At 45.2% G+C, this 11,374-nt stretch overlaps 1 protein-coding gene and 1 long non-coding RNA gene across 8 annotated transcripts; one reads left to right on the forward strand and one right to left on the reverse strand.

Annotated features, from left to right (window-relative positions):
- Positions 1-1,608: 1,608 nt before the first annotated feature.
- LOC125539854 lies at positions 1,609-10,270 on the forward strand. The gene is made up of 2 exons (XR_007297064.1): positions 1,609-1,906; positions 9,916-10,270. It is a non-coding gene; the product is annotated as an uncharacterized LOC125539854 (long non-coding RNA).
- LOC125539853 (G-type lectin S-receptor-like serine/threonine-protein kinase B120) lies at positions 2,214-6,974 on the reverse strand. 7 transcript variants are annotated; one of them, XM_048703379.1, is made up of 8 exons: positions 6,703-6,974; positions 5,443-6,240; positions 4,551-4,649; positions 4,288-4,469; positions 3,440-3,650; positions 3,100-3,337; positions 2,852-3,002; positions 2,214-2,757 (listed from the first exon to the last, which is right to left on the reverse strand). In XM_048703379.1, the coding sequence occupies exons 1-8, from the start codon at positions 6,704-6,706 to the stop codon at positions 2,455-2,457; spliced, it is 1,986 nt and encodes a 661-aa protein (XP_048559336.1). In that variant the 5' UTR covers positions 6,707-6,974; the 3' UTR covers positions 2,214-2,454. The 7 variants fall into 7 exon arrangements, with proteins under 7 accessions (XP_048559336.1, XP_048559333.1, XP_048559334.1 ...); XM_048703376.1 differs by having other exon boundaries at positions 5,443-6,973; XM_048703377.1 differs by lacking the exon at positions 4,551-4,649 and having other exon boundaries at positions 5,443-6,973.
- Positions 10,271-11,374: the final 1,104 nt, after the last annotated feature.

The following is an 11,374-nucleotide window of genomic DNA, read 5'->3' on the forward strand; positions in this document are numbered from 1 at the left end:
TGCCTAGCAGGGACGCGTTGCGTGTTATATATAGCCATAGGCTAGGGTTTACAGGATTCGGTAGTTGGTTAGGCTTGATCCTCAAGTTAGCTATCCTATGAGATAAAGATCGAAGCTTAAACCTAACTACCGGATTACAAGTTGATCACGCACGCAACACCAAGAGTATATACGGTTTTATATACACAACCGTATATACATACAATATATTCTAACAGAATGTCCCTTGGCAAAAAATTTGTGGCGGACGGTGTACTTAGCTTTTAATATTACTCCTCCAAATACCATCAACACGTTATTTGGGACGTGGTTAGATGGGTTAGACTCCGAAACTGCGAGATATATCCGTGTTGGAGTATGTGCTTTATTATGGGCTGTATGGAACTGCAGAAACGATTTGGTTTTTAACAGAACAACAAATATTCATTTCTTGCAGGTTATCTTTCAGGCTACTACATTGATCCGTATGTGGTCGCTACTCACTCCGACGGAAGCCAGGGAGCGTTTGGTTACTGGATCTATCCGATGGGAGATGGTAGCTCGGGATATCTTCAATCGGTTTGGATGGCGGTCATGTAATAGGATAGGGTTTTAGGTTCCCATCTTATATTTTTTTGCCTGCCGGTTGTGGCTTTTCCTGTCATGATGCTTTTGCTCTTTGTGAGCTTTTCTGCTTTTCAGATCAGACGATCTTTGTGGAACCTTTTTGATTATTATTAATAATATGGCCGTATGCATCGTTCTGATGCAGAGGCCAGGGCCCTTTTCGGAAAAAATAACCATCTTCGTTTAATCTCCGGCAACACACACAAAGTTTCTCACAATCCATTCCCCTACGACTAATATTCACTTTCAGCGGCAGACTGCTATGAGCAAATCTCCATATGAATTTCTTAACTTTAGGCTGACATGGGTACTCCAAATTTCATTCCACTGGAACTCATCTTGATCACTGGTAGAAGAGGAAACTGGCTCACCCTCTCTGCAATGTATAGCTGGTACGCTGACTTGACTAAGAAGAACCCCTTCCTATCATAGTGTGTCCTCAAAGTTTTTCCGGATGGGTGTTGCCAAAATAATCCGAGCATCCTCCTCCCAGAAAATATCCCTGACCAACGTCTCATCCCACATCATGGTAGTAGGATCGATTAATTCCGAGACTTTCGTGAGAATGCACTGTCCCCTCGGAGTACATGGCTGATGCAACCCGTCTCTTGCGAGCCAAGGATCCTGCCATATGTTTACGTTAGACCCATCACCGATTCTGTAAATGAGACCTTTTTTTACTACCTCAGCCCCTCTAAGTATACATACTTCTCCAAGTATAAGAAATACCGGGTTTACTTTCAGCCTCAAGGATAAAGATGAATGTTGGAAAGTACTTTGCCTTCAGTACACGAGCACAAAGAGAATCTGGTTCAATGAGACCGGCGTGGATTTGGTCGAGGAACTGACCGGGGGTTTGGGGTAGAACCTTTTTTTTTAGACAGTTTGGGGAAGAACTTTTTTTTCTTTTTTTTGAGAAAAGTTTGGGGAAGTGCTGGGAGCGTCAGGAGCGCTCTATATGGGCCGCCCACCCTAGCTTCGACCATCACAGGCTTTCGGCCCCGTAACCACTTGGGCCAAGGCCTCCCAATCTTTCCACCCCTAAGAAAAATGCCATTCCTTCCAGAGTCGATGAGGATAAGGAAAGCTGCGTCGGCCACCGCCGGTGCGGCGCGCCGGTCGAGAGGCGTACAGGCCTCGGAGGAAGCAACCGGCTCAGCCCGTGGTGGCGCAATGGCAGCTGCTCGTCGCGGAGCCGATGCGAGCAAGGGCGGGCGGCGCTCCGGCCGTGCTGTGGCGTCGACCTGTCCGTTGAATCCAAGGCCATTCCAGGGCCTTCAAAGTCCCGGCTTGAGCAAAGGTGCTAACCTGCATTTGGATTCCTGCTCTGAACTTAATTTGCAGTATAGGTTATTCGCTTGAGGTGCAAAGGGGGGCATATTGAGTTCAGTGTACAATTTATTTGATGAATGAAACAAATGGCGTGTGCCACAGTGACATGAAGTGTACAATTTGGTTAATGAATCAAATGGCGTGTGCTACAGCTACATGAACTAAATCATGACTATAGTATTTTGCAACGTTTTGGACACATAATTTTTTTAACTGATCAAACAGCAGAAGGTGTTAATCTTATTCAGTAGGATATTATATCATGGATGGCTTCTGAAAGTAAAAGTCTGATTAAACTCTTTTATCAACAAAAAAAGGTACTATACATTTAGTACGGCATATTAAGTTGCAGGACATGGGTAGGGATGAGGACGGTTCCCCCTCTGTTATTCACAACTTCTCTCATATAATAAACTCATATGGAGTACAAGTTATTATGAATAACCACACAAAAGATCAGCTCATGGAGAGCAAGCCATAAAGTATACAATTAAGCTGTACTAAGATCTGCATATACTAACGGCCATCAACTGTTGTGATACTCACTGCATTCACAGAGTTTGATGTAATCTCCCTTCCTTCTTCGTCCGCACAAGTACCTTGAGCAAAATACACAGGTTGCTTTGGAGCTGGAAGCGGTGCGCTTTCGTTCTCGAACATAAACATAACCGATGACATAAGTGGCCTATCCCTAGCATGGTCCTGAACACACAAGAGTCCCACATGAATACAACGCAGAACTTCATGAAGTCGGAAACTTGCAACAAAGGAAGAGTCCACAAGTTCAATGGCGTTTCCATCTTCCCACAGTCTCCATGCCTGAGCAATAGAGTGAGGTCAACATCAAGTTACTAACTTTACTGTTGGGAAAGGGGGGAGGGGGAGATTGAAAATATCTTGTAATCATACTGACATAAGTGATAAGGCTAGAAAAGTTTGTTATGAGCTGAGGTGAATTGATCTTCAAGCCACTGACAATCTCTAAGAGAAGAACACCGAAGCTATATGTGTCTGATTTTACAGAAAAAGCACCTCCCATCGCATATTCAGGCGACATATAACCACTGTTAAACATTAAACAAGTCAAGGAATCCTCAAAACAAACTGTAGCAAACCATAAAATAGCAATGTCAAGGATTTGTTGGTAAACCAATTACTTACTATGTCCCAACGACCCTGGTAGTGTTTGCTTGGTTTTGGTTTGTAGCGAAAATTCTTGCCATACCAAAATCTGAAATTTTCGGATTCATTTCCGTGTCCAACAAGATGTTGCTTGCTTTGAGATCTCTGTGAATTATTGTTAATCTTGAATCTTGATGGAGATAAAGAAGACCTCTTGCTATTCCTTTAATTATTTTCAACCGTGTCGACCAATCAAGCACATGTTTTCGTGAAGCATCTTTCATGTTTAATATAAAATGAAGCTTGTCAACATGATTAAAACTTGGTTACTTTAAAGAATTTTCTAATGTACATTCAACAAAAGATAAAAGGGATTTACTGAAAAGAAAAACATCCAAGCTTTTGTTAGGTAAGTATTCGTAGATCAGTAACTTCTCGTCTTCATGAATGCACGACCCAAGAAGTCCGACTAGGTTCTTGTGCTGCAGCTTGGCAATTAGAATTACTTCATTTTTGAACTCCACTATACCTTGTCCGGAGCTCTGACTAAGCCTTTTTACAGCAACCTCATTTCCACCTTCAAGTGTGCCCTACATGAGCGCATATTTTTCACTTGAACAGGTTGGATACCGACTTTTTTTTACTTCTAATAAAGATACCTTTTCACAAAAAGAAGTACTCCCTCCATCCCGAAGTTGTACTAAATCAACGACATTTATTTTGGGACGGAGGGAGTATATTTTAACCCCTTTTAATTCTGATCCCACAAGATATTATTCAACCCTAAAATTGTTTCCGTTATGCCCTTGAATATCAAAACTAGTGCAAATCACCAACTCAACCAGACCACACTGATTTTGGACTATGTGGCATCAACATGGACATATATTTCAGCAATTCCATATTACTAATAGGTGATCCCCACTAACCAATTTCCCACAACATGTCAACTCAACATGCAACCATGCGTAGGAAGCGGCCGACCTCAACATGCAACCGTGCATGGAAAAAATGCCCCATTCCATTATGCTGCTTATTTTCAATAATCTAATCCCATATATTACTAAATAGGTGACCCCCACTAACCTATTTCTCTCAATAATTTTATAGTTGGATAAAAATGATTTGAGAATCAAGGGTGTTTTAGGAGTCAGACAACAATTGAAGTGTAAAATATGTTTGTTTGATCTTCTGTTGAAACACATTCTGATAACCACAATCTATTACCTTGTAAACATTGCCAAAACCTCCCCGTCCAAGCAAGTTGGAATCAGCGAAAAAATTTGTTGCTGAAAGGATGTCTCCATAGCTAACAAATGGAAATTCCGTATGTTTGCCTTCGAGATTGTTGGATGTGCTAAAGTATCCTCGTGACAGTTTCTTCTGCTTTTCCTTCTTTTGCAATGTGCCTGCTTGTTAGGACATCAAATTTTTACTTAACATTTACACTAGTGTCATATATAAAAACAAGAGGACATTTGTTACTCTACCTCTATATTTGTACATCCAGACAAGGCACACGCATGTTAGTAGCAGCACGCATGCTATAATCAGGATTATAATCTTTACTGAACTGATCCCCTTATAAACTGCAGAAATGCAACAAACCAAAATTTTGGAATTTACTTGAATATAAGTACCATGATGGGTCTGTGCAATTAAACTAAGTGTCTAGACTAACATAATTTAGCTAACTGGGCTACCATGGTTTGTGGTAAAATAAAGATTTGATCATTTTAAAAGAGTATTTATGCTCGTGTATAGAAACTACCCCTCCAAATTAAATAATGTATATTTGGCTAGTGTCAGGCCATGGCAGTAACTGGCTATTTCCTCATGGAAAAGCTAAGACATGAATCTGAAAAGAATTGTAAACGCATTTGAAACTGAAGGTTTGTCAAGAATGGAAAAGTATATCTATTGTATTTGTAAATGATCTTGAAAGGAATTGCCAGTTTGATAAAAAGGATGTTCCATATTACTCTCTTTAGTTATTAAAAATGTGGCGTTTTGGATATGGAACTTCTAAATTTTAGTTGTTAATACCATTCAAGAAAAATAGATTAGGTTAAAAATGATATGCCTAAATTTTCGCCACACATTACATCTATAGTATTATAATCTTGTTTGGTTTGGTACATATATTAAAGTAGGAAAACAATGTTCACATTTTGATTACCATGTCATCATTCAAATATCATGTCAAGGACTCAAGGTGATGGGAAAATTAGATGGACATAGGCAGTAAGATAGTACAACATTTTATAATCTGGGTATGTTCATGAGAAATCATATGTCCACACGCTCCCTTTGTGAATATCGGTGTTAATTTGAAGAGTACATGCTAATTACTTGGGAAGAAAGGAGGACATGGAACAATACCAGGAGAATCAGCAAGCCGTAAGTACAGGCTCTCACCGCCTGTGGTTGCCTTCCAAATGTCAACAAGCTCCCCTGACCATACCAAGCACCTTGACGGGTCAGCCATACCTATGGCCCCGCTTAAGTTAGCATAAGCGTAAGCTACACATGAGCAGTTGCGCCTGCACTCAGCCTCGCACTCATCCAAGCTTCTATTGTGTATATGCAAGACCTTGTCACGAACTTTCATCCCAGGCAAGGCCACAAAATGACTTTGATTACCACATTTCAACGCTTGCTTTCTCCGACATCCATTAGAAAAGTTTGCATCATCGACAGTCTCAAACCCCTCAAGACATTGGCAAGTTGGGACCATTTGAGTCAAGTCACAGTAACTGAATGGGCCACACGAGGCATAGAGCTCGCATGCAGCAGTGGGGTATTCACTGATGAGTGCCCATGATGACGAGTGATTGTTCCATGCTAGAAACTTGTACTTGCCAGTATGATCAAGCATGACGCGTGTGTACACCGAGTTGTCAGAGATTGCGTACGTGAAGTAGAACTCGTCTCCAGAGTTGACAACAGTCTGATAAAGGATGGAGCTGGTGTTTGATAGATATGTGCCACCGGACACTGACACACCGTTCCACACAGTGCGGCAGTATGGCCTAGTTTTGTTCCAAGTGACAAGCTGAAGGTCTGGGGCGCTAGGGTCGCCGCTGATTGACAAGTCCCCAGAAGATGGATCATCCGAGCCCTTCCAAGCAACAAGCCGCGTGATGACCTGTGCCTTGTGGCTCACCAAAAACCTCATGCCTGCAAGGATTGTGTCGGTTGGGTGATCAAAACTCTGCCATATGTCAGTGTTACTTGGCAACCGGAGAACAAAGTTCCCAGAGTTGCTTAGCTCTGCGTAAGCTCCTGGCGCTCCAGCAGTGATATTGCTTGGTGTCATCCAAATATTGTGGCCTCTGGAGTCAAACAATACCATTTGAGAATTGTTGGTGACGATGAGCTTCGCGGACAAAGGGGCGACGATTGGGTTGTCTCGGTTGGCAACCCACACGACGGTGTGTGGTCCGGGAAGGCTATGGTACCATATGCCAAGGTAAAAGCTCTTGTTGGAGGTGGTCAGGGAGAAGAAGCCAAGAGCGAAGTCACCGCTCTTGGAGACGAGCTTGTCATCGTGGGTGAGTGGCTTTGCTTGTGTTAGCTGGTCATCCGATTTGCATAAAGAACTCAAGAACAAGAGGAAGAAGATGGAGATGTAGTGCATACCCATTAGGCTCCTTCATTCATCTGGTTGTGCCGAGGACGAAAGTGTGTCACTGATATAAATGAGAGATGGCAGAATCTTGAAATGATGTGGAAAAAAGACACAGCTGGGTAGGCTAGTGATGATATATATAAAAATATCAAGGTCGACTAGACCATGGCATAGATGACTGGCCAGACTGAAAAAGTCTACAAACGGCATTCAACGCGCAAGGAAAAATCGTCACTATAGCTACAGGTCCGGATTGGGGCCTAGAGTGAGAGGGCGACAGGAGAAACCTCGTTGGCATCATCTACGGCCATACCTGACGGCTATCACCGGCCTCGTCAGGGCCACAAAACGGTCGGCTGATGATTCATGAGCTTCACCCACACTGGAAGAGCGACGTGTGTGGTAAAGCCTTGTGTTGTTTCCGAATTCCGATCGATTTGTGTATGGAGTTATGAACATGCATGAGTGGGCACAGAGGGCTCTGGCATTGACATCTCACTATGGGCCCAAAAGGGTAAGACCCAATCGAAGGATTTGAAAATATATACTCCCTCCTAAATATAAGGCATTTTTTAGGTTAGTTTAGCCTACAAATTTTTTTATATATATTTTGATACAGAGGTAGTATCAAAGAATAAGAGAAATTGATTTGAAGATATTAAAGTGGCAAAGTCTCGATTTTCGGACTAATCTATAGAGACGGCAAGGAGAACAACCTTTCTTCAGGGACCTTGACTGGTACTGATGGCTGGACAACAGCACGCCAGCAAGTCTCATAGACTTGAATAATGCCATACGCCCAAAGAAAAGTCGTTACTACGAACAGTTCAAACTTGAGTAGTGACAGCTCATGATCACGCGCTCATCGCTTCCTGAGATAATGCAATGCTTGATATCGTCGGAGCCGGTGGACGCTGTGGTCGACATAATCACTATGTGCCTTTTCTTCCGAGTAACTCACAAGACGCCTACACATTAAGAGAAAGTAGAATTGACCAGGGTCAATAAGTTAAATTGGATGAAAACCAATACTAATTTATTCAATGACGTGGCATTCATACCGGTGTGGTGGTCGAGAAAGCTGCTCCGGCGCGCCGCTTACAGCGCGTCAATGTCGTTTCCAATCAAACATGAACGGACGGGTGAGAGGACGATTTCCTCCCGCATCAGGCGGAGCTCATCCGCCTTCCTGGCATTCAGGCCGACGCGGCAGAAGAAGGTGCAGTGATTGGGTCATCGTGGTTGGCGACTCACACAAAGCGTCGATCAGGGATCTGGTTGTGCCATATACCAAGGTATAGGCTTGTGTTGGAGCTTGCTGGGAGAAGAAGCCGAGAGCAAAGACATCCTTGCTGGAGCCGAGCTTGTCGCCGGGAAAGAGTGGTTTTGCATGTGTAAGAGTATCATCAGATTTTCAGAATGAGCTCCGGAAAAAGAGGGTGAAAATGGGGGTGCAAGATGTGGCCATATTCATCGGAAAATGCTTTGTGCCGAAGTGAAGAAAATGGCATGCTGCCATAGAAGATAAACAATTGAGGTAATGGTTCCTGGGACAGTTTTCTTCTTCTTCGGAACAGTTTAGTGAGTGGATGTGTGGTTGGAGACTTCTTCCTCGTCCTTCCAATCTAGACTGGACTTTTATTGCACTTCAATAAAACAGTCTAGAAAGGACTGGTATTGATGAGACACTAAGGTCGACCTAGACCATAACAAAGTAGAGCAGACCCCAAAGTCAGCACTGATGGTGCTGCTCATGCAAAGAAAAATCGTCACTACTGGGAAGTCCAGATTGGAGTATAAAGTGAGAGGGCGACAGGGGAAAAACCTCATGGCCGGGCATACGTGGGTATGTTTGCTGCGGTACAGACGAGGATAATGGTACGCTGTTGGCCGCGTCGTGCGTGGCGACTTCTCTTCCGTCGGCATAAAATCGCGTCTGACCAAGATTAATCTCAGGATGATACAGACTACTTAGTATAAATTCGCTGCAGAAATTAAATTTATATACTGTCAGGAAATCAGAAGTTCTATCGACATTCATGTCACACAATATATCAGTATGTGAAAACAGTACCTTTATACAGGAAAGAAGGGCTTCAGGAATACATGTCAAAAAATTCAAAATCAAGGCAACAAGGAAGTTATGTGGCAGGTTAGTTTTACCATCACCAACATTCATATGGGTAAAGACAACTTCAAGTCCATAATACAGGACTAAAGGTCCGGTGGTCGGAGATCTGTAAACCTCATGATCAGGGTGGACTTGGGATCATGTCCTCTAAACGCATGAACATAGCTCTCCTGACTAGGTGGCTTTGGCAGACTGCGAACGGAGAGGGTGTCTTGTGGCTTTGCATCATCCAACAGAAATACCTCCGTGGTCAGCCACTCGCTTTCTGCCAGCGATCCGGTGGGTCCCAGTTCTGGCAATCCATCATACAGCTCCTCCCAGTCCTCCCTATCGGGACCTCGATTGCAGTTGGATCCTGCACCGCCATGCTGTTCTAGTTCGATAGATGGCTGGGGACTCCCCCTTCGCGACTCGCTTCCCTGACCTGTTCACCATCGCGGTAGATCCGCGGATTTTTGTAGCGGTGGCCCTTATTGACTTAGGGCACCTCGCGTTCCGGAGACCATTTGGACCGGCGGAGAATGCTGAGTGGCAGGACCTGCTCGACTGCATTGCTTTGCACGAGCCGGATCTGGAGATAGGAGAGGACCGCACCAGGTGGCGGCTAGAGCCATCTGGGCAATTCTTCTCTAAATCTCTCTACCAGGCTATAGCCCCTTCGTTCGGCCCTGAGGCTCTCACCATCATCTGGGCGATTCGGCTCCCCTTGAAGATTAGGATCTTCTTGTGGCAATGGATTCGCGGCCGCCTTCCGTCCGACGTAGAGGTCCTGAAGCGCAACGGCCCTGGTGATGGGCGGTGCCCGCTTTGAGGGCCTGAAGAGGATACAAACCATATCATCTTCACCTGTGTGTCTGCGCAGTTCCTCTGGAGCTGTTTTCGCGAATTAGTGGGCGAAAGCTGGGACCACAACAACTTTCCCGCTCTCTTCGCCGAACTTCAGGCGTTACCACCCGCGTCTCGCCACATTAGGTGGTTGACCATCGGTGTGCTAGCCTGGATGCTGTGGACTATTAGAAATAAGCTTGTGATTCAGCATGTCCCTCTTCGTCGCGCTACTGACGCTTTGTTCAAATGGTCTGGTTACTTGCAGTTTTGGCGGCCGCTTAGCCGCCCTAGGGAGAGAGACGCCATCACCTCCATCGTCAGCCAGCTTCGTGCGATGATTCTCCGGATGGCTCTTCCGCTTCCCCCACCACCACTAGAGCCGGATTAGATCTTCTCTACCTCGCCGCCACCGCCATTTATGTGTTGTGCGTGCCTCTTTATGTGCTGGGCTTGTTGTGCTGTGCCAACAACTGAACCTTGTGTAGTGTTTGTGCGCGCGTGTGTTGGACCTTGCTTGCGGTGACGTTGTATGTGTGTGTGTTGTTCGGATGGTACCTTGTTGACTTTGTACTCGGTGGTTTGCTTTATTTATAAAGCGGGGCGAAAGGCTTTTTCGGTAAGGCATGTATCTGTCAAGCGGATAAAAGTGCAGCTAATAGAAGTGTTCCCAGTTTGATTGATTTGTGGAACTTTTATAGGCTAACAATACAACTGATACAGTGCCTACATTCCTTGTTAGTTCCCTATTCACAGCCTTTTCGCTCTCACCCAACAACCTACTGAAAAAATTTGCACTCCACATATTTGTACATCACAAACTATCAGCCTATGATAAAGTGTACGACCTCCCATCTAGCGCCCCACAAGTGTTGTGATACTCACTACATTCATAGAAATTTTCCTTTTTTCCGTTATTTTTCCAGGTTCGAAGCTTCGTAGAGGAAAATATCAATATGTAGGCTGCTTTGGTGCTAGGAGCAGTGCACTTTCATTCTCCAACATAAAAGTAAGATGCAAGGAAGAGCAAGAGAAGTCGTCGACGATGCTACTGGCGCAGAGAAAAGTCGTCGCTACGAGTTCGGATTTCAGGTATCCATGTGGGAGTTTTCCCTTTGCAGTTGGACCGAGAGTGCGACAGGGGAAACCTCATGGCTCGGAGGCGTGGGCCGGATGGAGGGTCACGCCACGACAGCGATCTCCTGCTGCCCCCTCAACCCAGGATGGCGACCTCCTTCCGCCGCCGCCGAGGCACCAGCCACCGCGGGGAGCTCCCTACCGTGCCGCCGTAGCCGCGGACGACGCCGTCGCCTCCTCCCGGTGCCGGGCCAGGAGGAACAGGTCGATTGGGATCGGAGCTACGGCGTGGCTTCTCCATTCGCGCCCGGATTGCTCTACTAGAGATGTATCGCGGCGACCGGCGTGGATTTGGTCGAGGAGACGATGACGAGGGTTTGGGGAAGAATGTGTTGTTTAAACTCCGCCTATGTTGTCTCAACATAGCCGATTCCAAGCCCGGGTAAAGGAGGAGGGTTGTGATAGGCTTGGCAAGCCAACGTAAAAACTCAGCCACTCTTATGGAAATGAAACCCAAAAGATTTTCGTTGGGGTGTAACCCTCTCAGCGACGCGCCACATCGGAACCCGGGTGTGGTGGAAAATGGGTAAGGGTCGGGCCGTCACCCCCCAAGTGGCGCGCCGTATCTTGATCCGGATACGGTGGCAAGT

This window comes from Triticum urartu, chromosome 2 (genome assembly GCF_003073215.2).
Source record: "Triticum urartu cultivar G1812 chromosome 2, Tu2.1, whole genome shotgun sequence".
NCBI lineage: Eukaryota > Viridiplantae > Streptophyta > Magnoliopsida > Poales > Poaceae > Triticum > Triticum urartu.

Excerpts from the sequence above, each read along its gene's own strand:
- LOC125539853 (XM_048703376.1), bottom strand. The coding sequence starts at position 6,706 with ATGGGTATGCACTACATCTCCATCTTCTTCCTCTTGTTCTTGAGTTCT. Across the intron at positions 4,650-5,442 it reads ACGGCTTGCTGATTCTCCTG|TTTATAAGGGGATCAGTTCA; the intron begins GTATTGTTCCAT and ends GCATTTCTGCAG. Across the intron at positions 4,470-4,550 it reads CTGGATGTACAAATATAGAG|GCACATTGCAAAAGAAGGAA; the intron begins GTAGAGTAACAA and ends CCTAACAAGCAG.